Raw genomic sequence first — 19,784 nt, forward strand, 5'->3', positions numbered from 1 at the left:
GAACATAGGAAATAGGAGCAGGAGTAGACCATCTGGCCTGTCGACCCTGCTCCGCCATTCAATAAGATCATGGTTGATCTGGCCATAGACTGATCTCCACCTACCTGTCTTTTCCCCATAATCTTTAATTCCAACCTATGTAAAAATCTATCCAACCTTGTCTTAAATATACTTACTGAGGTAGCCTCCACTGCTTCATTGGGCAGATTCACCACTCTCTGGGAAATGCAGTTCCTCATCTCTGTCCTAAATCTACTCTCCAGAATCTAGAGGCTATGTCCCTTGGTTCTAGTCTCATCTACCAGTAGAAACAACTTTCCTGCCTCTATCTTATTTATCTGTTTATTAAATTTATATGTTTCTATAAGATTTCCTCTCATTCTTAAATTCCAATGAGTACAGGCCCGGAGCCATCAAACACTCCTCAAGCATTAATCCTTCCATTCCTGGGATCATTCTTTAACCCTCCTCTTGACCCTTTCCAATGACAGCACATTCTTTCGTAGATACGGGCCCAGAATTATTCACAATCCTGATCACAGGTGTTGTCTGTGTGGCATTACCATCTTCTTCCTGTGACCTTTGATTTGTTGGATTTCCACCCACATACCAAAGAGATGTGAGTTGGTAGGACCAGACAGCACTTAGATATGTACTAGGAAATTCTCCCTAGTACATATGTAAGTAATAGAATCTGGGGGATTGATGGGAATGAATAAGAATCACATTTATTATCACAGTGCAAATACATAAAATTACCAAAAGTTACAAAATAAATAAATAGAGTGCAGAAAAGAAGGAAGTGTTGACGAAACTTTCAGACATCTGATAACAGAGGAATACGTTGTTTCTGAATAATTGATTGTGGATCTTCAGTCTTCTGTGTCTCCTCGCTGATGGGAGTAATGAGAAGGGAACATGCCCTGGATGGTGAGGGTTGAGGGTCCTTAATGATGAACGCCACCATAAGACAGACAGCAGAATTAGGCCATTTGGCCCATTGATCCTGCCACACCATTTCATAGTGGATGATCCATTTCCCTCTCAACTCCATTCTCCTGCCTTCTCCACGTAACCTTTCATGTCCCGACTAATCAGCAACCTATCACCTTCCACCCTAAATACACCCAACGACCTGGCCTCCACAGCCACCCGTGACAACAAATTCCATAGATTCACCCCTACCTGGCTTAAGAAATTCCTCATGCTCTCTGTTCTAAGTAGATATCCCTCTATTCTGAGGCTGTGCTCTCTGGTCCTAGACTCCTTCACCATAGGAAACTTCAGCTCTACATCTACTCTACCTAGGCCTTTCAACATTCAATAGTTTTCAATAAGATCCCCCCTCATTCTTCTAATTTCCAGCAAGCAAAGGCCTCGAGCTATCAATCAGGCCTCATACAGTAAGACTACTATTCCTGGAATCATTCTCATGAAACTCCTCTGAACCCTCTGCAATGTCAGCACACCCTTTATTAAATAAGGTGCCCAAAACTGCTCTCAATATTCCAAGTCAGGTCTCACCAGTGCCTTATAAAGTCTCAACATTATAAACGTACTTGCTTTTATATTCTAGTCCTCTCAAAATGAATGCTAACATTGCATTTGCCTTTCTCATCACCGACTCATCCTGCAAATTAACCTTTAGGGAATCCTGCAAGAGGACTCCCAAGTCTTTTGCACTTTGGATTTTTGAAATTCCTCCATTTTGAAAATAGTCTATGCTGTTCTTCCTTCAACTGAAGTGCATGACCATACATTTCTTGACACTGTATTCGATTGCCCACTTCATTGCCCATTCTCCTAGTCTGTCTAGGTCCTTATGTAGCCTCTCTGCTTCCTCAGCACTACCTCTTCTTCAACCTATCTTCATATTGTCTGCAAACTTAGCCACAAAGCCATCAATTACTTCATCCATGTCATTGATATACAATGTGAAAAAGAAGCAGTCCCAAAACTGACCTCTGCGGAGCACTATTGGTCACCAGCAGCCAATCAGGTTCATTACACAACATCCAATCCAGATTAGTTTATCTCCCTAGTGGGCTCAGCCACAAGCTGCTGTGAAAAGCTTGTGTATATTGAAATATGCCATGATTATTGTAACTTTCCCTTTTGAGGTGCCTTTTCTATCTCCCATTGTAATGTGTATTATCCTGGCTACTGTTCTGAGGTCTGTATATAACTTACTCCTTCTAAGTACAGTACTGTATTTTATTTTAGTTTTTACCAACAAATCAACACCACCCTCTCTGCCTACCTGCCTGTCCTTTGGATGCAATATGTATCCTTGGATATTAGGCTCCCAACTACAATTGTCTTTTTGCCATGACTCAGTGATATTCACAATGTCATACCTGCTAATCTCTAAATTTGCTACAAGATCATCTACCTTATTCCCTATGTGGCATGCATTCAAATAATAACACCTTCAGTCCTGTATTCGCCCTTTTCAATTTTGTTCCCCTTTTACACTACAACTCCTCCCACTGACTGCAATTTTGCCCTATCAGCTGCCTGTGCTTCCTGACAGTCTCACTGCAGCTGCCTCTGCTAGTAACCAACAGACCTTTCACTCCAGTTCCAATCCACCTGCCAAAATAGTTTAAACCCTACGCAACAGGTCTAGCAAACCTGCCCTCAAGTATATTTTTGCCCCTCATGTTCAAGTGTAACCCGTCCCTTTGGTACAGGTGGTACCTTCCCCAGAAGAGATCCCAGTGATACAGAAATCTGAAATCCTGCCCCCTGCACCAGTTTCTAAGCCTTGCATTCATCCACCAAATCATCTTTTTCTTACCCTCACTGGCATGTGGCATAGGCAACAATCCAGAGATTGCTCTCCTGCAGCCCTGCTTTCAGCTTTTTGCCTAGCTCCCTAAGTTCTCTCTTCAGGGCTTCCTCACTTTTCCTTGCTATGTCATTGTTGCCGATGTGTACCAAGACTTCTGGTTGCTCCCCCTCCACCTTCGGAATGCTGTAGACCCAGTCTGAGACATCCATGACCTTGGCACCTGGGAGGCAAAATACCATCTGAGCTTCTCTATCACGTCTACCTTGGGGCACTGTCTCTTAAAGCTGTCCTCAGTGGTGGAGTGGATTATGTCCGTGATTGAGCTGACTGAGCCTGTACACGCTGTAGCCTCTTGCAATCCTATGCATTGGAGCTTCCATTGCAGGCTGTGTCGCAACCAATCAGAATGTTCTCCACCACACATCTGTAGCAATTTGCAAGAGGCTATATCTCCTTAACTTCCTAATGGAGTAGAACCACTGACATGCCTTATTCCTGATTACCTCAATGTGGGGAGAATTTTTTTTAAAAATAGCATTAATGTATGATTAGTGTAAGTGGGAGTCTAATGTTCAATCATGGGGGAGTGGAGGGGTGCATTAAAGGACCTGTTCTGAAGCTGTATCTCTATGATTTAAAGACACTATAACTCTAAAACTTCCCAATGTTGAATAGCAGATTTCTGCCTGGAATCCTGGGCAACGTTTTAGACCACTTTTAATATTTACCTTTAAGGATCTGGGCATCAGTTTATTTGACAAGTGTTTATTGTCCACGCTTAATTGCCCTTGGATTGATGGGCTTGCTAAGTCATTTCAGAGGGCATTTAAGCATCAATCGCATTGGTGGGTCTGGAGTCCAGTCCACTTAAGGATGATAAGCTTTCTTCACTGAATTCTCTGGTGATCCAGTATTGAACCGACAATCCAGTCATTTTTGTGGCCATCATAAATAAGATTAGCTGAGATTACAGATCATTATTTGAATTTAATTGGTTGGATTTAAATCCAGACTCCTGCTGTTCAAGTAATTTAAACACGCTCCACCATTGTGCATTGTTAACATCACAAAGATCTGGTCACTATCATTTGCAGCAATACACAAAATGCCAGAGGTACTCAACTGGTCAGGCAGCATCTGTAGAGGGGAATGGACAGTCACTGTTTCAGGTTGAGACTATTGAACTGGACTTGAAATGTTGATTGCCTATTTCCCTCCACAGATACTGACTCACCCATTGAATTCGTACAGAATTTTGTGTGTTGCTCTGGATTTCAGTATTTGCATTCTTTTGTGTCTTAATTATCATTTGCAGTTAAGTATATATCAACACATGTATTTCAATCATTGCACCAGTGACATTGCTTCAAAAGAAATATTTCATTGCCTGTAAAGTCATTTGGATAGACCTGAAGTTATGTTTGTAAAAATATTTCTTTTATCGACCAGAACTCAATGGAAGAAGATCTACGTTGAATATACTTTGGTTAGCCTTCAGGTTTTACCACAATAGTTTTGAACAATTTTTTACTAGTTGTCTAATTTTGTGTTGATAGGGTCTACTGAAGGTTGCCATCGACAATGCCAGGGCCCAGGAAAAGCAAGTGCAACTTGAAAAGACGGAGTTAAAGATGGAACTGTTCAGGGAGCGGGAGATGAGGGAAAGCTTGGAGAAGCAGTTAGCCGTTGAGCAGAAAAACAGAGGTAGGTTGTGGAAAGATTTCGTTTTTGCACTTGTGACAAAGAAATAAAACCCAGCACAAGAGTGAGCTGCTCTACATGGTCACTGTTCTATTACAAATGTTCTTCACTACTGTGACCATCTTCCATATTGGATGGTCAGCCAGCACTGAGACTCTTGCCCATAAACTGTCTTTCACAACTTAAATGTCAAAGGAATTTTTGCTGAGTTTAAATGTCCTTGATAACCAGGCATGTATAAACAAAGGAGTTAAATATTTACCACAAATTATTTCAAAAGTTAAAGAAAATCAGTTAAAATATCTCTTGTGATAGAAATGAATTCAATCATTACAATTAATTGAAACAAATCACTTTGGCTGAAACCACCTTTCCTCTCAAGCTCATGAAGGTTGAGCAATACTACATACGCTTTGGCCGACGTGAAGTTATGTGGCTAGTCATGTGCACCCTAAACCTAAAGTGATGGAGTCACCTACTATACTTAGTGGTGATTAAAATAGATAATCAACTGGGCCAGATTCTGTCTGCTGGCTCATTCTTGACTTCCACATTGCAATGATAAAGCAGTACAAACCAGTGCCCAGCAGGTGACTAACTTGTTCAGGAGCCCATTGTGGGCATATCATAAAAAATTACCTCAGACTGATTTGTGTCATTCTTCCAGCAATAATCCAGAAGCGGTTAAAGAAAGAGAAGAAAGCAAAGAGGAAATTGCAGGAAGCTCTTGAATTTGAGACCAAGCGACGAGAACAAGCTGAGCAGACATTAAAACAAGCTGCCTCTGCAGACAACCTCAGAGGCATGAACGGTAGGAGCTGAACTCAGTCTAGTGTTCCTGGGTAGATTCTTCAACCCTACTAATCTCTGGTAAACTTTGCTCCAATGGAGGCCTGATTAACATAGCCACTATTATTTGTTCTTTTGGTGTTACCCATCCAACCCATTCGCCAACGTCCTCCATTGTTCTCTTCTCTGTAAACTTCAACTGGTCTCAAATGTTTCATACGGACTGCAGACTCACACTATTTTGTGTACCCATTTCCATCTGAGCTTTAGTTGGTTCTTAAATAATACTTCTGCTTAAAATGTGTCCTTTTTCTCAAACCTCTTTCTATTCTTAGTTTTCTATAATCTTCCCAATTTCTGATACTTTTCTTCTCTAATTAAAGTCATTTGATAATTTCACAGTTTGCTTACTCTTTCCACCACCGGCCACTGTGCCCTTAATTCACAAAGCCCCTTTGATCCAGTATTCCTACCCTAAAGGTCTTCATTTCTTTCTATGCCTCTTTCCTCCTTTAAAATGTCCATTATAATAGAGAGGAACAAACAACCTGCTGAGGAACTCAGAACTCAATGGGTCAAGCAGCATCTGTGGGGGAGAGAGGAACTGCTAACCATCTGGGTCTGACTGTGCCATCAGTCCTGATGTATTGTTCTGACCCAAAACATTGACAGTCCCTTCTCCCCTCACAGATGCTGCTCAATCTTTTGAGATTCCCAGCAGACTGTTGCTACAGATTCCAGCACTTGCAGTTTCTTGGGTCTCCTTTAAAGTACACTGTTTATCCATTCTTTAGATAAGTAACAATAATGCATGATGGCCTTAACTTTTGTTTGAATTGCCCCTTATTTACTCCTCCCCATTCTTCCCACTTTAAAGGTGTAAAATATATGGACGATATCAGTATTGCAGTATTTTGATAACAAGCCATCGAGTCATAGAGAAGTACAGCACAGAAACAGACCGAAGGCCCATCCAGTCCATGCCAAAACCATTTAAGCTGCCTACTCTCATCGACTTGCACCAGGGCCATAGCTCTACATATCCCTACTATCCCACCTATCCAAACTTTTCTTAACAGATGAAGTAGAGCTTGTGTGGACCACTTGTGCTGGCAGCTCATTTCATGCTCTCACAACCCTCTGAGTGAAGAAGTTTCCCCATAAGCTTCTCACCCTTCACTCTTAAGCCACAACCTCTGGTTGTAGTCCCATCCAACCTCAGTGAAAAAGGCCGGCTTGCATTTACCCTATCTATATCCTTCTTAATTTTGTATACCTGGTGGAGCAGCCTTATTGAGAGAAGGAACAACAAGGCATTATAGGACATTGCATTTTGGAACATGTGCAACTTTAATAATTCTAACCCACATAAAATGCTAGAGGAATTCTGAAGATCAGGCAGTAGCTATAAAAAGGAATAAACAAGTTGACTGTTTATTCCTTTCCAGAGATGCTGCCTGACCACCTGAGTTCCTTTAGCATATTGTGTGGGTTACTCTTGATTTCCAAAATCTACAGAATCTCCTGTGTTTACCACTTTAATAACAACTGTCTGGCTTCACTATCTCAAAGTAAACTGAATAATGGGGGGGTATTTTGTACAAGTTCTAGTTTAAAAACTGATCTGAGTATTCTGATCTGCTTTTGATAGATTCAGTGACCCAGGAGCTGGAGGCTGATCGCAGCACTGGACGAACAGATGCTGAAAGGACAATACAAGGTACTTGCTGGCAACAACAATAAATCTAGTTCCCCGCTATCCAGTCCGCTTTGCTTTCCCTTGTAATTCAAGCGTACAGGATTCCAGTGCAGTTTTGTTAAAGCAAGCTCTGGCAAGGTCAATCCTAGTCAGCGTGCTTAGACAGAGTACAAGTTGACCCAAGATCAAAATATTTGCTGTTAAAAGTCACTAATGCCTACAAAAGTCACTAATTCAGTATTAAGTGTGTGTAACCAATGGGTAATTTCCCTGTCAATCAAACTTGGTAACCATGCCATGTTCAGTATCTGATATTGATCTAATACCATAATGTCTCTAAACTATCACAACAATATTCTAGAGAAATTACTTTTACGGTAAGAGGTTTCTGACTTCCCTAAATGAACTCTTTGCTATGTAATTTGAGTTTGAATTTGACTGCTTTAAAAGAGAAGATTTGTCAGAATTCATATGTCATGTCCAAATTCTAATTCATTCGCTGATGTAGCAGCACATTGACTGTCCAAATAAACTTAGCTGTGATTTCAGGTTTTTGCAGTCCCAGGACATCACATGAAATGCACTTGAAATGAAAGAAATGTGATAGCCATCAAGCTCCCACTGAAAAATGGCTAGATGACCAGATCTCTATTATTTGGTGATACAGTAATCTATAGTGACTACTTTACCAGGAAGGACTCCTCTCTTCAAAAGAGTTCCTTTTACCTCTGCCTGAGAGAGAAGAGAGGGCCACTCTTGGCGTACATTCCACTCAAAGCATATCCTGTTCAGCAAAATCATCTCTTCAGATCTTTAACTCCGTAAGTCTCTGTAATCTTTCACAAGATCTCTACTCTCCCAATTCTGGTCAGTTGATCAAAACCAAAGTTAATCACTTCACCAGTGACAGCTTTACTTGCAACTAACATAGATCTTGGTGCTCAAGTTTCCTCGCTATCATTCCTTCCGCAGTTGAATTTTATCTTTTTGTTCAAGCACTTGGCCTACCTCCACTCCTATCTCCGAGAGGTTAGACAGCTAATCTTTTTTGGTAATTCTTCTGTGAAGCACATTGCACTGTGCATTTCCTCAGTCTCACCCCAAAAAAATAACCCATGGCAGAATCCAAAGAAGAAAATGAAACATGTTTTCCTTACTCTGCTGGTCACTATCCACTCTGGTTACATGACATTACTCATGGGAGCTTGCTATACCACATGTCTCTGTATTGCAAGAATGATCAGCTTCAAAGATACTTTGTTGGGCATGTAGAAATGAGACTGTGGCTTCTTCATTATGCCACGGAGATTCTTAGAGTTGTATAGAGGTGTTTCAGCCACTGCCTTCATGTCATTACTAATCCTGCTTACCTGCATTAATTCAACTTCCCTCCTTGCCTTGCTCATTCAAGTACGTCTCTAGATGCCTCTTAAATCCCGTTCTTGACTCTATCACTTCCTGTGGCAGTTCATTTCAGATACCAACTGCATTTTGTTATTATCCCTCAGATCTCCTTTGAATCTCCTCCCCCTCCAATTAAACCTGTGCGCTTTAGTTTTAGGCACCCCCTATCATCGGAAACAGACTTTGGCTATCAATGCCTCTCACAATATTATGGTATATTCTTCTATCATGTCAGTACTTAACTTCCTTTTCTCCAAGGCAATACTCCATGGTAGCTGTGCGCGCGTGCACGCACGCACACGCACACACACACACACACACACACACACACACACACACACACACACACACACACACACACACACACACACAAACACACACACACACACACACTCTCTCTCTCTCTCTCTTCCTGAACCCATTTCCAATTCTGAAATAACTGAAAAGTATCTTATTAAGTTTCATCTTCCTTGATAATTTATTAATTGCTGTATTCAGTGACTTAATCCATCATGCAATATCTGCAGATTGTTGGAATGTCAGGCCTCTCCTTATCCTGAAATATGTCAGTTGTCCCATTCCTGCAGGAACACAATGGTGTGAAATGACATACAGCTCCCCTTCCTCTGATGCTTCACGACCTGCTGAGTATCTGAGCTGCTTTCTTCATTCTGTTTGCTTTCCTCCCCCACTTACAGAGAGGTTTGATCACCAGATATATTTTCACTTTTTACACTTACTTTAATGTGGTTCCTGTTCCGTAGATTGTAGTTGGTGTTCTTCATAGTTCTGGTATATTTCCTAAATTAGCTCTGTCAGTGGTCCCATTATTTGGTTTCCTTAAAGTAAGTAGCCCAGTTAATGGTTTATTATTGTCAAATACATCAAGATACAGTGAAAACTTTATTTTGCATGCTTTATGAGTAATGTACCATGTAGACAATTGCAAAACATAAGCATATTGAGGTAGTACAAGAAAATATATAATAAAAATGCAGAGTAGAATGGTAGAGTTACAGAAAAAGTACAATGCAGGTAGACAAATCAGTACTTGATCAGGTAAATCAATACAGGTATAATGAATAGCAACACACACAAAATGCTGGTTGAACACAGCAGGCCAAGAAGACGTACAGTCGACGTTTCGGGCCGAGACCCTTTGTCAGGACTGAAGATCTCTTCCAATAGATTTTACCTGGCCTGCTGTGTTCCACCAGCATTTTGTGTGTGTTGCTTGAATTTCCAGCATCTGCAGATTTTCTCGTGTTTGAGCAGGTATAATAAATGTCTGGGTTGTATATGGTGACATATATGTACTTTGATAATAAATTTATTTTGAGCTTTGAACTTCAAAACTAAGTTGCAAGGGCCACAATGATGTAGATTGTGAAATTAAGAGTTCATCTAGATCACACAATAGTTCCGTTCAAGAGTCAAAGTATTAAATAAATGTTCTCTCTTTTTAAATAAAAACCTGAACCAACTGGGTTCAATCATGTGTCTGGGGTCCACTTCCTGCTACTCTTATACAGGATATTCAGTTGATCATAAAGCAACTCAAATGTTCAAGGTGAAGGTCATTCGGATTTTTGTTTACACTGGGTGGATAGAAGCTAACCACGTGCAAAGGCTGTGATCAGTCACATTCTAAAAGGCCACTGCAGGCTCAGGGGCCTGAATGGGTCATTCCATTCCCTGCAGTCTGTCCTCTTGTGTATCGAAAGTAGTGCTCACTCCTATCTCATTCATACCTTACAGCACCAGCTCCATGGAGTACGAAGGATATGATTATAGACTAATCATTTGATTAAGTACTGAGTAATTTCAGGCTAGCTAAATTTCTTCACCAAGTCCCGATATGGCAAAATCTCATAATGACTCTGAACTAAGGGCTTGAAAAGATTAATTAGCATTGGCCTTGTTAATGACAATGGAATATATTTAGCTTAAAAGCTAACAACAAAAGCTCCCTTGACCTGTGAGTACTGCTTTCTGATACCAATGTTTTTGCTTTGCATTTCAAAATCTGTATTTTTATTGTTACGTTTTCTAACCACTTTAATTTGAAGCGATTTCTACACCTGAATCTCCTCTCGTCTCCCCCACTGCTCTTCCCCACAACCCGTGACCATTTCCACTTTATTTCAGTTCCAGGATAACATTATCACAAATGCCTTCCTTTAATGTCATCTCTGCTCCTCTCATTCTGACACCTTTGATCTATTTGTTGCCCATCACTCATTTTCATGGGGAGAAGAAATCCTGGTAATATAATGTCACCTTTCAAGAGAAGGTGAGATCAGTATGCTAATGAGCTGTAACTGATGCCAAGAGGCAGGAAAGAAAAGTGCAGGTGCAAAGTGTTTTATATACCGCCCCCAGGGTATCTATAAATCAAAGCTGAGGTGGAAACGCTTTGTTGCAGACTGACAATGATGTCACTTTTTATTACCATTGGATCCACAGTGACTGAGTTGGAAGTAGCAAATCGGCTAGTTTCTCCTTTTACTTTCAATTAGCTGAGATGTTTGAAAAGACAGAGCAATTTGATATACACCATTTAACTCAGCTAATTCAGGCACTTTCAAATAAAGGTGCCATCATTTTAAATCATGCAGAGGGGGTTAGATTTTCAACAATCCTTCCCTCACCCCCTCTCCCTACCACCAATTGATATTTCTGCATGACTGTGCAATTTTTTTACCTTTCTCTCCTCTACATCTTCCATCTTTTCCTCTGCTTTCCTTTATTCCCCTCTTTCTCTTAACTCGGTATATGCCTTTCTTTATCATTTTTTTTAATTCCCACCTTTGCCTTTAGATCCTTCTCAGGTCTCACTCTGCCACTGCTTGCAGCATTACAACAGTAGCAATGCCACAAAATGCTGGAGGAACTCAGAAGATCAGGCAGCATCTATGAAAATGAATAAGCAGTTGATGTTTTGGGCCAAGAAGCTTTTTTAGGATTGAGAAGGAAGGAGGAAGAAGACGCCAGAATAAAAAGGTGATGACGGGGAAGGAAGCTACCTGGAAGGTGATAGGTGAAGCCAAGTGGGTGAGAAAGGTCAAGAGCTGGAGAAGGAATCTGATAGGAGAGGGGAGTGGACCATAGTAGAAATGGAAGTGGGGGGGACCCAGGAGGAGGTGATAGGCGGGTGAAAAGAAGTAAAAGGTCAGAGTAGGGAATAGAGCGGGGGTGGGGGAAGAGGGGGAAGGGAATATTTTTAAGTGGAAGATAGATAGATAGATATACTTTATTAATCCCAAGGGAAATTTGGTTTCATTACAGCCGCACCAACCAAGAATAGTGTGTAATTATAGCAATACAAAAACCACAAACAATCAAACAACAAAATGCAAACTATGCCAGATGGAAAATAAGTCCAGGACCAGTCTGTTGGCTCAGGGTGTCTGACCCTCCATGGGAGGAGCTGCACGTTCGATGGCCACATGCAGGAACGACCTCCCGTGCTGCCAAGTGTTGTATCATGGTGGAATGTAGCTGAAGTCTAACAGTAAAATGTTCAATATCCGGTCTACAACCACGTTCCTCGATCGTAATATGACTCAGATTGCACCATCTGTTGTTAACCAGATCAGTAAGCACCCAACTCCTTTACGCTTACCGCTCTCAGTGCACTTCCGGTCAGCCAGAATGGTATTACCCACCGAACTCCTCTTCTCCAAAAGTCTCTGTTATCTCGACCCGGTCCTCTTTCCTCAACTTTGTAATCAAGAAGAAATCAATATTCATGGCATCAGGTTGGAGTCTACCTAAATGGAATATAGTAATTATAATCTTTTGGCACTTTCATAATTGTCATCATGTCACCATTAAAGAAAAGGCTTGGATTAATTTCATATCTCTCCTGTCTTTTTCCATAAGAGTTTAAAAGCTGAAGTGATATTTTGAAGCATCATTTGTAACATAGGAAACACAATAGCCAATTTCAGCTTAGAAATCTTTAATGCACAATGGTATGATAACATGAGCGTTTCGACTGAGGGACAGATATTGGGAACTTAGCCTCAGAATGAATTCAAATCCAAACATTGTCTGTATATGGCAGCTCAATTACTGAGGCTTGGGTGGCTTGGGTCTGGACCAGAGGTGCTGTAAATTGAGACTTCCTGTTAGTCCTGTAGATGAATTCAACTGAGGTGAAAAGTTGCATTATGTGTGTTGATTTGCACACATTGGGAGGCCAAATCCAGAATCATTGCTGACTCTTTCAACATCTACAAGACAAAAGTCCTCCACCAAACCGTCCCTTGTCTTGCAGGTGTTGAAAGAGTCGGTAAAGCTGACCCAGCCAGACTGGAAAATTGGACTCTTCCCATAACCCAAGAACTAGCTCACAGATATTGATGATGAATTCACATTGGTTTCAGTATGCCAACCTAGATTATATCTGACTGATGAAAAATGTGTCTGAAGGACAAGATGCCAAACCAGAGAGTTATAGAGAGATACACCTTAGAAACTGGCTCTTTGGGCAAATGAGTCCAACACCAATCATCAACCACCCACTTGCACAAGTTATGCATTAATCCTGTTTTATATTTTCTCCACATTCTCCTCCCTGATTCTATCAGTATTGGAATCCGTACATGGACCAAGATACAGTTAAAAAGCTTGTCTTTCATACTGTTCATACAGATCAAAATGTTGCACAGTGTTGAAGCAGAACTAGGTAAGGCAATAACAATGCAGAATAAAATTTAAATGTTGCAGAGTGCCTAAGAATTTTGCACAGTACTGTACTTGTCATCGTGGAGCTGAGAGCAAGTTTGTAAATCTGGCGGGAGCAAAGGGTGTTGGGAATGGTGAGGGTGGAGCACTGTGGGAGGGGTATAGGACAAATTGGTAGAGAAAGAGGTTCAGGGGCCAGGATTGGTGTGCATGTGGACACACCCAGCCCGAGATACCGGGCAACGTCATTTGATTCTGAACAGTTAGTGTACTGATCATTGCCGAATGTCTCTCTAGTGCTTGGTGCTTCCTGCTCCCTCTCCTCTTCCTTCCCCTTTTTCCAACCATGATTCCCCTCTCCCTACCCCTTCTCACTCTCAGTTCACAATAGAGACCCATGTCAGAATTAGGTTTATCATCAGTCACATACTGTATGTCGTGAAATTAGTTTTTCTTTTGCTGCAGTAGTACAGTGCAATACATAAAATTACTACACTACTGTGGAAAAAGTCTTATGCACCCTAGCTATGTATGTGTGCTGACGACTTTTGCACAGTACTGTAGGTTGTGAGATAAAACTGACTATCGTCTTATCTTGTCCAGTATCATCATGTACTCTATAACCTCATCCTTAAAAATTGACTCCAACATTTCCCCAACCGCTGAGGTCAGGCTAACTGGTTTATAGTTTCCTTTCTGCTGCCTCCCTCCTTTCTTAAAGAGTGGAGTGACATTTGCAGTTTTCCAGTCTTCTGGCACCATGCCACAGTCCAATAATTTTTGGAAGTCCCTTGCTAATTCCTCTGCAATATTTACCTCTACCTCTTTCAGAACCCTAGGGTGCAGTTCATCTGGTCCAGGTGACTTATGTACCCTTATGTCTTTCAGCTTTTTGAGCACCTTCTCCCTTATAAGAATCATTGCACCCACTTCTCTTCCTCACACATTACAACATCTGGCTCACTGTTAGTGTCTTTCACAGTGAAAACTGATGCAAAATACTCATTTATTTCATCTGCCATATCTTTGGACTCGTTAGATTCTGGACTAGTTCCTGAGGATTGGAGGGTGGCTAATGTAACTCTTTAAAAAAGGAGGAAAAGAGAAACCGGGGAATTATAGACCGGTTAGCCTAACGTCGGTGGTGGGGAAACTGCTGGAGTCAGTTATCAAGGATGTGATAACAGCACATTTGGAAAGCGGTGAAATGATCGGACAAAGTCAGCATGGATTTGTGAAAGGAAAATCATGTCTGACGAATCTCGTAGAATTTTTTGAGGATGTAACTAGTAGAGTGGATAGGGGAGAACCTGTGGATGTGGTATATTTGGATTTTCAGAAGGCTTTTGCAAGGTCCCACACAGGAGATTAGTGTGCAAACTTAAAGCACACGGTATTGGGGGTAAGGTATTGGTGTGGGTGGAGAGTTGGTTAGCAGACAGGAAACAAAGAGTGGGAATAAACGGGACCTTTTCAGAATGGCAGGCGGTGACTAGTGAGGTACCGCAAGGCTCAGTGCTGGGACCCCAGTTGTTTACAATATATATTAATGACTTGGATGAGGGAATTAAATGCAGCATCTCCAAGTTTGCGGATGACACGAAGCTGGGGGGCAGTGTTAGCTGTGAAGAGGATGCTAAGAGGATGCAGGGTGACTTGGATAGGTTGGGTGAGTGGGCAAATTCATGGCAGATGCAACTTAATGTGGATAAATGTGAAGTTATCCACTTTGGTGGCAAAGATAGGAAAACAGATTATTATCTGAATGGTGGCCGATTAGGAAAAGGGGAGGTGCAACGAGACCTGGGTGTCATTATACATCAGTCATTGAAAGTGGGCATGCAGGTACGGCAGGTGGTGAAAAAGGCGAATGGTATGCTGGCATTTATAGCGAGAGGATTCGAGTACAGGAGCAGGGAGGTACTACTGCAGTTGTACAAGGCCTTGGTGAGACCACACCTGGAGTATTGTGTGCAGTTTTGGTCCCCTAATCTGAGGAAAGACATCCTTGCCATAGAGGGAGTACAAAGAAGGTTCACCAGATTGATTCCTGGGATGGCAGGACTTTCATATGAAGAAAGACTGGATGAACTGGGCTTGTACTCGTTGGAATTTAGAAGATTGAGGGGGGATCTGATTGAAACGTATAAGATCCTAAAGGGATTGGACAGGCTAGATGCAGGAAGATTGTTTATCGATGTTGGGGAAGTCCAGAATGAGGGGCCACAGTTTGAGGATAGAGGGGAAGCCTTTTAGGACCGAGATTAGGAAAAACTTCTTCACACAGAGAGTGGTGAATCTGTGGAATTCTCTGCCACAGGAAGCAGTTGAGGCCAGTTCATTGGCTATATTTAAGAGGGAGTTAGATATGGCCCTTGTGGCTACGGGGGTCAGGGGGTATGGAGGGAAGGCTGGTGCAGGGTTCTGAGTTGGATGATCAGCCATGATCATAATAAATGGCGGTGCAGGCTCGAAGGGCCGAATGGCCTACTCCTGAACCTATTTTCTATGTTTCTATGTTTCTATTATTATTTCTCCAGCCTCATTTTCTAGCGGTCCAATATCCACACTCATCTCTCTTATTTTTTACATACTTGAGAAAACTTCTACTGTCCATTTTGATATTGTTTGCTAGCTTGCTTTAATATTTCATCTCTTCCCCTCTAATGATTAATTTAGTTGCTTTCTGTAGGTTTTTATAAGCTTCCCAATCCTTCAACTCCCCATCAATTTTTGCTTTGTTGTTTGTCCTTTCTTTTGTTTTTACATTAGCTTCCCTTGTCAGACATGTTTCTACTACTTTGCCATTTGAGTATTTCTTCATTTTTGGAATTCATCTGCCTGCATCTTCCTCCTTTTTCCCAGAAACTCATGCCATTGCTGCTCTGCTGTCAACCCTGCATGGAGCTCCTTCCAATTTACTTTGGCCAGCTCCTTCTCATATCACTGTAATTTCCTTGACTCCATTGAGATACTGCTACGTCCAACTTTCTCCCTATCAAATTTCAAGTTAAACTCAATCATATTGTGATCATTGGCTCCTAAGGGTTCTTTTACCTTAAGCTCCCTAATCGCCTCCAGTTCATTACCTAACACCCAATCCAGTATAGCCAATACCCTTGAAGGCTCTACGACAAACTGCTCTAAAAAGCCATCTTGTAGACATTCAACAAACGGGATCTCTTGAGATCCATTACCAACCTGGTTTTTCCAATTGATCTGCATGTTAAAATCTCCCAAGACTTCCCGCTATTCTCTCTTCCTCTCTAAAATGCTGTGGATGTCCCTGATCCTAGCACCTTCGAGACAACACACCATCTGGGTGTCCTGTTCACGTCCACAGAATCTCCTCTCTGTTCCTCTGACTGTTGAGACTCCTCTCACTACTGCTCCCCTCTTCTCTCTCTTTACCTTCTGCACCACTGACTCATATCTTGTGTCACAGATCTTCCTCAATAGAACTCTAGGGTCAAAGTGAACAATTCCAACTTCTATTTTGGAAGGAAACTTTAAAGTAAAAAAATAGACTATTTCTGAGTTCTTCCAGCACTGTGTGTTGCTCCAAATTCCAGCATCTATAATCACTTATGTCTCTGGATTTTTTTTTTTCATATTGATGAATCCAGTTTTATTATTGGCTTCAGAGAAGGATTCAGATAGGTGCCGAACATCCTTATATTGAGTTCTATCCAACCCAGTGTGCACTATCTGCAGAATACACTGCAGTAACTTGTTCTTCCACAGTACCTCCTAATCCATACCTCTACAGAGTGAAAGGATCAAGCTGAAACACTCTCTTGCACCATCCTGATTTAGATATCTATCACATTCCTTCATGCTTGATGAGTAGGAATCGTAAACCTGCCTCCCCAACATCTGTGTGTGAGAACCATCACTACATGGACTGTGAGGTGATCCGCCATGTGGCTTGGGTCACTCGAGATGGATAATAAATGTTAGCATTTCAAGTGATATAGCGAGGGGACTGAACAGGAAGAAAAAAAAACAGAATACTGGTCTTACTTCCTTCTGCAAATACTTCTTGTTACCTTAGTAAAGCAATCACCATAATCAAAGACCCAGCCTATTTGGACATTCTCTTTCCTCTCCTCTTCTATCAGGCAGAAGGTACAGTATAAACCCTGAAAGCATGTGCCACCGGACACAAAAACAGCATTTATCCTGCTGTTATAGGTCTTTTGAATATCCCCTTACTTAAGCCCTTAACTGCTACTAGGGCATAGGCATTAGGAGCAGCTCACTAGTCCTCCATACTGGGTCAGTCTTTCAAGTTGTCCCTAGGTGTAGCAAATTTTCGAAGATACTTCCTCTCCAAGAAATTTGGTCTTTAAAGCTTCAGTTGGTGTTTCTGTAGCTCTAAATTTCTAAGGGATGGGGTTGCTAGCCCTATGTCCAACCCTCCTCCTTTTCCAGCTGGGTCTGGGAACACTCATGATGGAGATGAATGGCCCTTCAATATGATAAAAGTGGACTCCTGACCTCATAGCTTACCTTGTTATAATATGACCTTCATTGTCTCTCTACGCCAGATTGCCTCTGTAGCTGCTGCATTTTATTTTGCATTCTGTTATTGTTTTACCTTTTACAGCCTCAATGGACTTCTGTAATAGATCTGAATGAACAGTATGCAAGACGAGCTTTTCACTGTATCTCGGTACATGTGACAGCAATAAACCAATTCCATTTCCAATGACTATCCATGACGTAGATGGGAATCTTTCCTGAAAGGTCCTGGCCTCATTCTCTGCAAAAAAAGGGCAGAAATGGAGCAGTTTACTTAGAAGTTGGACATTAGACATCTTTAATGTTCTAAATGAACATTATCTACAAGGGTTACTATCAAATTGCAGGGAATAAAAGAAAATTGTACCAGTAAATTCATATGCACCTTTACACAATATTACCAGGGAAATGATGACAGCAAATATATTTTTTTCAATAATACTTAAAAGGAGAATTTTTGCATGCAAAATTATAACCAAGGGGCACACTTTATTCATAATTCAGCATGATGCACTCATTGTTTTATCGTGAAGTTCATAGGTTGCAAGCATTCAATCTAATTTCTGTCATTGAATAGAGAAAATGCATTGGGAAAATGAAAAATGCACTATTTACATATAGCAGAGGGGAGCAGATGAGTCAAATTTCTTGGCTAATTACTCCCCCCTTGCTCTTGGACACATGTATCCTAAGAGAGACATGCCAGGATGTTCCAAAACACACAAACCGTGAGTCAGTAACCTCATGAAAAATGGTTTCAAGGAAAGGAGAATGTTACTTTTGATGAAACAACTTGAAGATTTGGTTTGCACTTTGATGAATTCTGGGCCTCTCTACTTTTAAATACCATAAAATTACATTGCAGCAAAGGTTATGAATAATTGAAAATCAAAACAAAGAACAGATGCTGACAAACTGAACTAAAAACAGAAAATGCTGGGAGCACTCAGCAAATCAGACAGTCTGTCTGGAAAGAAAAGGGAGTTAACATTTCAGATTCAGGACCCTTCAGCAGAACAGGGTCCTGGACCTGAAGCATTAACTGATCGTCTTTTTTACAGATACTGCCTGACCTGCCGAGTGAATCCAGCATTTTGTTTCTGTCTTGTAAATGAGAGTGCAGAAGCGGCCACAGTGGTGTAGCGAATAGTTCAAGCTTTTCTGCACCAAATGACTACCGATTGTGGTTCATTCCCCACCACTGTCTGTAGGAATTTGTATAGTCTTCCCATGACCTCATGGGTTTCCTCCAGCTGCTCCAGTTTCCTCCCACATTCCAAAGACGTATGATTAGGGTTAGTGAGTTGAGGGCATGCGACTTTGGTGCTGGAAGCTTGGTGATACTTGCAGGCTGTCCCTAGTACACTAGTACAATCATCAGACTGTGTTGGTCATTGTTGCAAATGAGATGTTTCAAAGTCTCAATGTACAAGTGATGAATAAAGTAATCTTTAAAAATAAACCAGGATTAGGAACTATATTAATAGTGGGAGGAGTATTGCATCTTAAGGATGAGCTTCACTCGATCAGTAAAGCAACTTTAGGAGCTGAGGCAGCTGGCTGCTAATGCACAGAAACCTGTTTAGCCTGCAATAGATTATGAATTTTCTCCCGCAAACTTCTGACTCGGAGTTGAACATGTGCTACCACCTAAAGAAAATCTGTGCATTTTCGTTGAATAGAGTTCATCCGGGAAGTTGATTTCTGGATGTCCATTCCTTCCCAACAGAATCAAACCTCCTAAGCCTGTGGGGTTTAAACTGGGCTTTCAGGCAATGCCATTATCCAGAAGAGAAAGGGTGTATCCATTTGGAAGGCCTAGCTATTTTTTATCCTTCAACGTAACGTTGAAAAACAGTTTATCATTGCCTTTATCACTTTGCACTGTGTGGGATCTTGCCATGCTCACATTAGCTGCCATGTTTTCTACATTGCAGCAGTGACCTCAAAGCAAAGGAGCTTCTGTAGCTGTGGACATTCGAGACTAGCTCAGGTTGTGAAAACTGCTATTTTAAGAGCAATTTCTTGCTTTAAAATAAGATTCTCACTTGCCTCACTGTTTTGGGAATGCTCTTGTGTTAGGATGTTTCAGAGTAAATAATCTCGCACTATTTCCACAGGAGAATTTGATTGAAATCAAAGTGCAAATTGACAACAAAGAAAAAAAATACAACTACGACC

At 41.3% G+C, this 19,784-nt stretch overlaps 1 protein-coding gene across 6 annotated transcripts in view; it reads left to right on the top strand.

The window, feature by feature from the left end:
* The window catches only part of LOC140198011 (dachshund homolog 1-like), a 582,914-nt gene that overhangs the window by 533,676 nt on the left and 29,454 nt on the right, over positions 1–19,784 (top strand). For 2 of the 6 annotated variants that reach the window (XM_072258801.1, XM_072258803.1), the window contains exons 9-12: positions 4,351–4,498; positions 5,163–5,306; positions 6,936–7,004; positions 11,208–11,468. In XM_072258801.1, the coding sequence (XP_072114902.1) occupies positions 4,351–4,498; positions 5,163–5,306; positions 6,936–7,004; positions 11,208–11,350 (504 nt within the window). In that variant the 3' untranslated portion in view covers positions 11,351–11,468. Of the gene's footprint in view, positions 1–4,350; positions 4,499–5,162; positions 5,307–6,935; positions 7,005–11,207; positions 11,470–11,675; positions 12,205–19,784 lie in introns of those variants that run through there. The other 4 variants (XM_072258800.1, XM_072258799.1, XM_072258804.1 and 1 more) reach the window with 4 other exon arrangements.

This window comes from Mobula birostris, chromosome 5 (assembly GCF_030028105.1).
Source record: "Mobula birostris isolate sMobBir1 chromosome 5, sMobBir1.hap1, whole genome shotgun sequence".
Classification (NCBI taxonomy): domain Eukaryota; kingdom Metazoa; phylum Chordata; class Chondrichthyes; order Myliobatiformes; family Myliobatidae; genus Mobula; species Mobula birostris.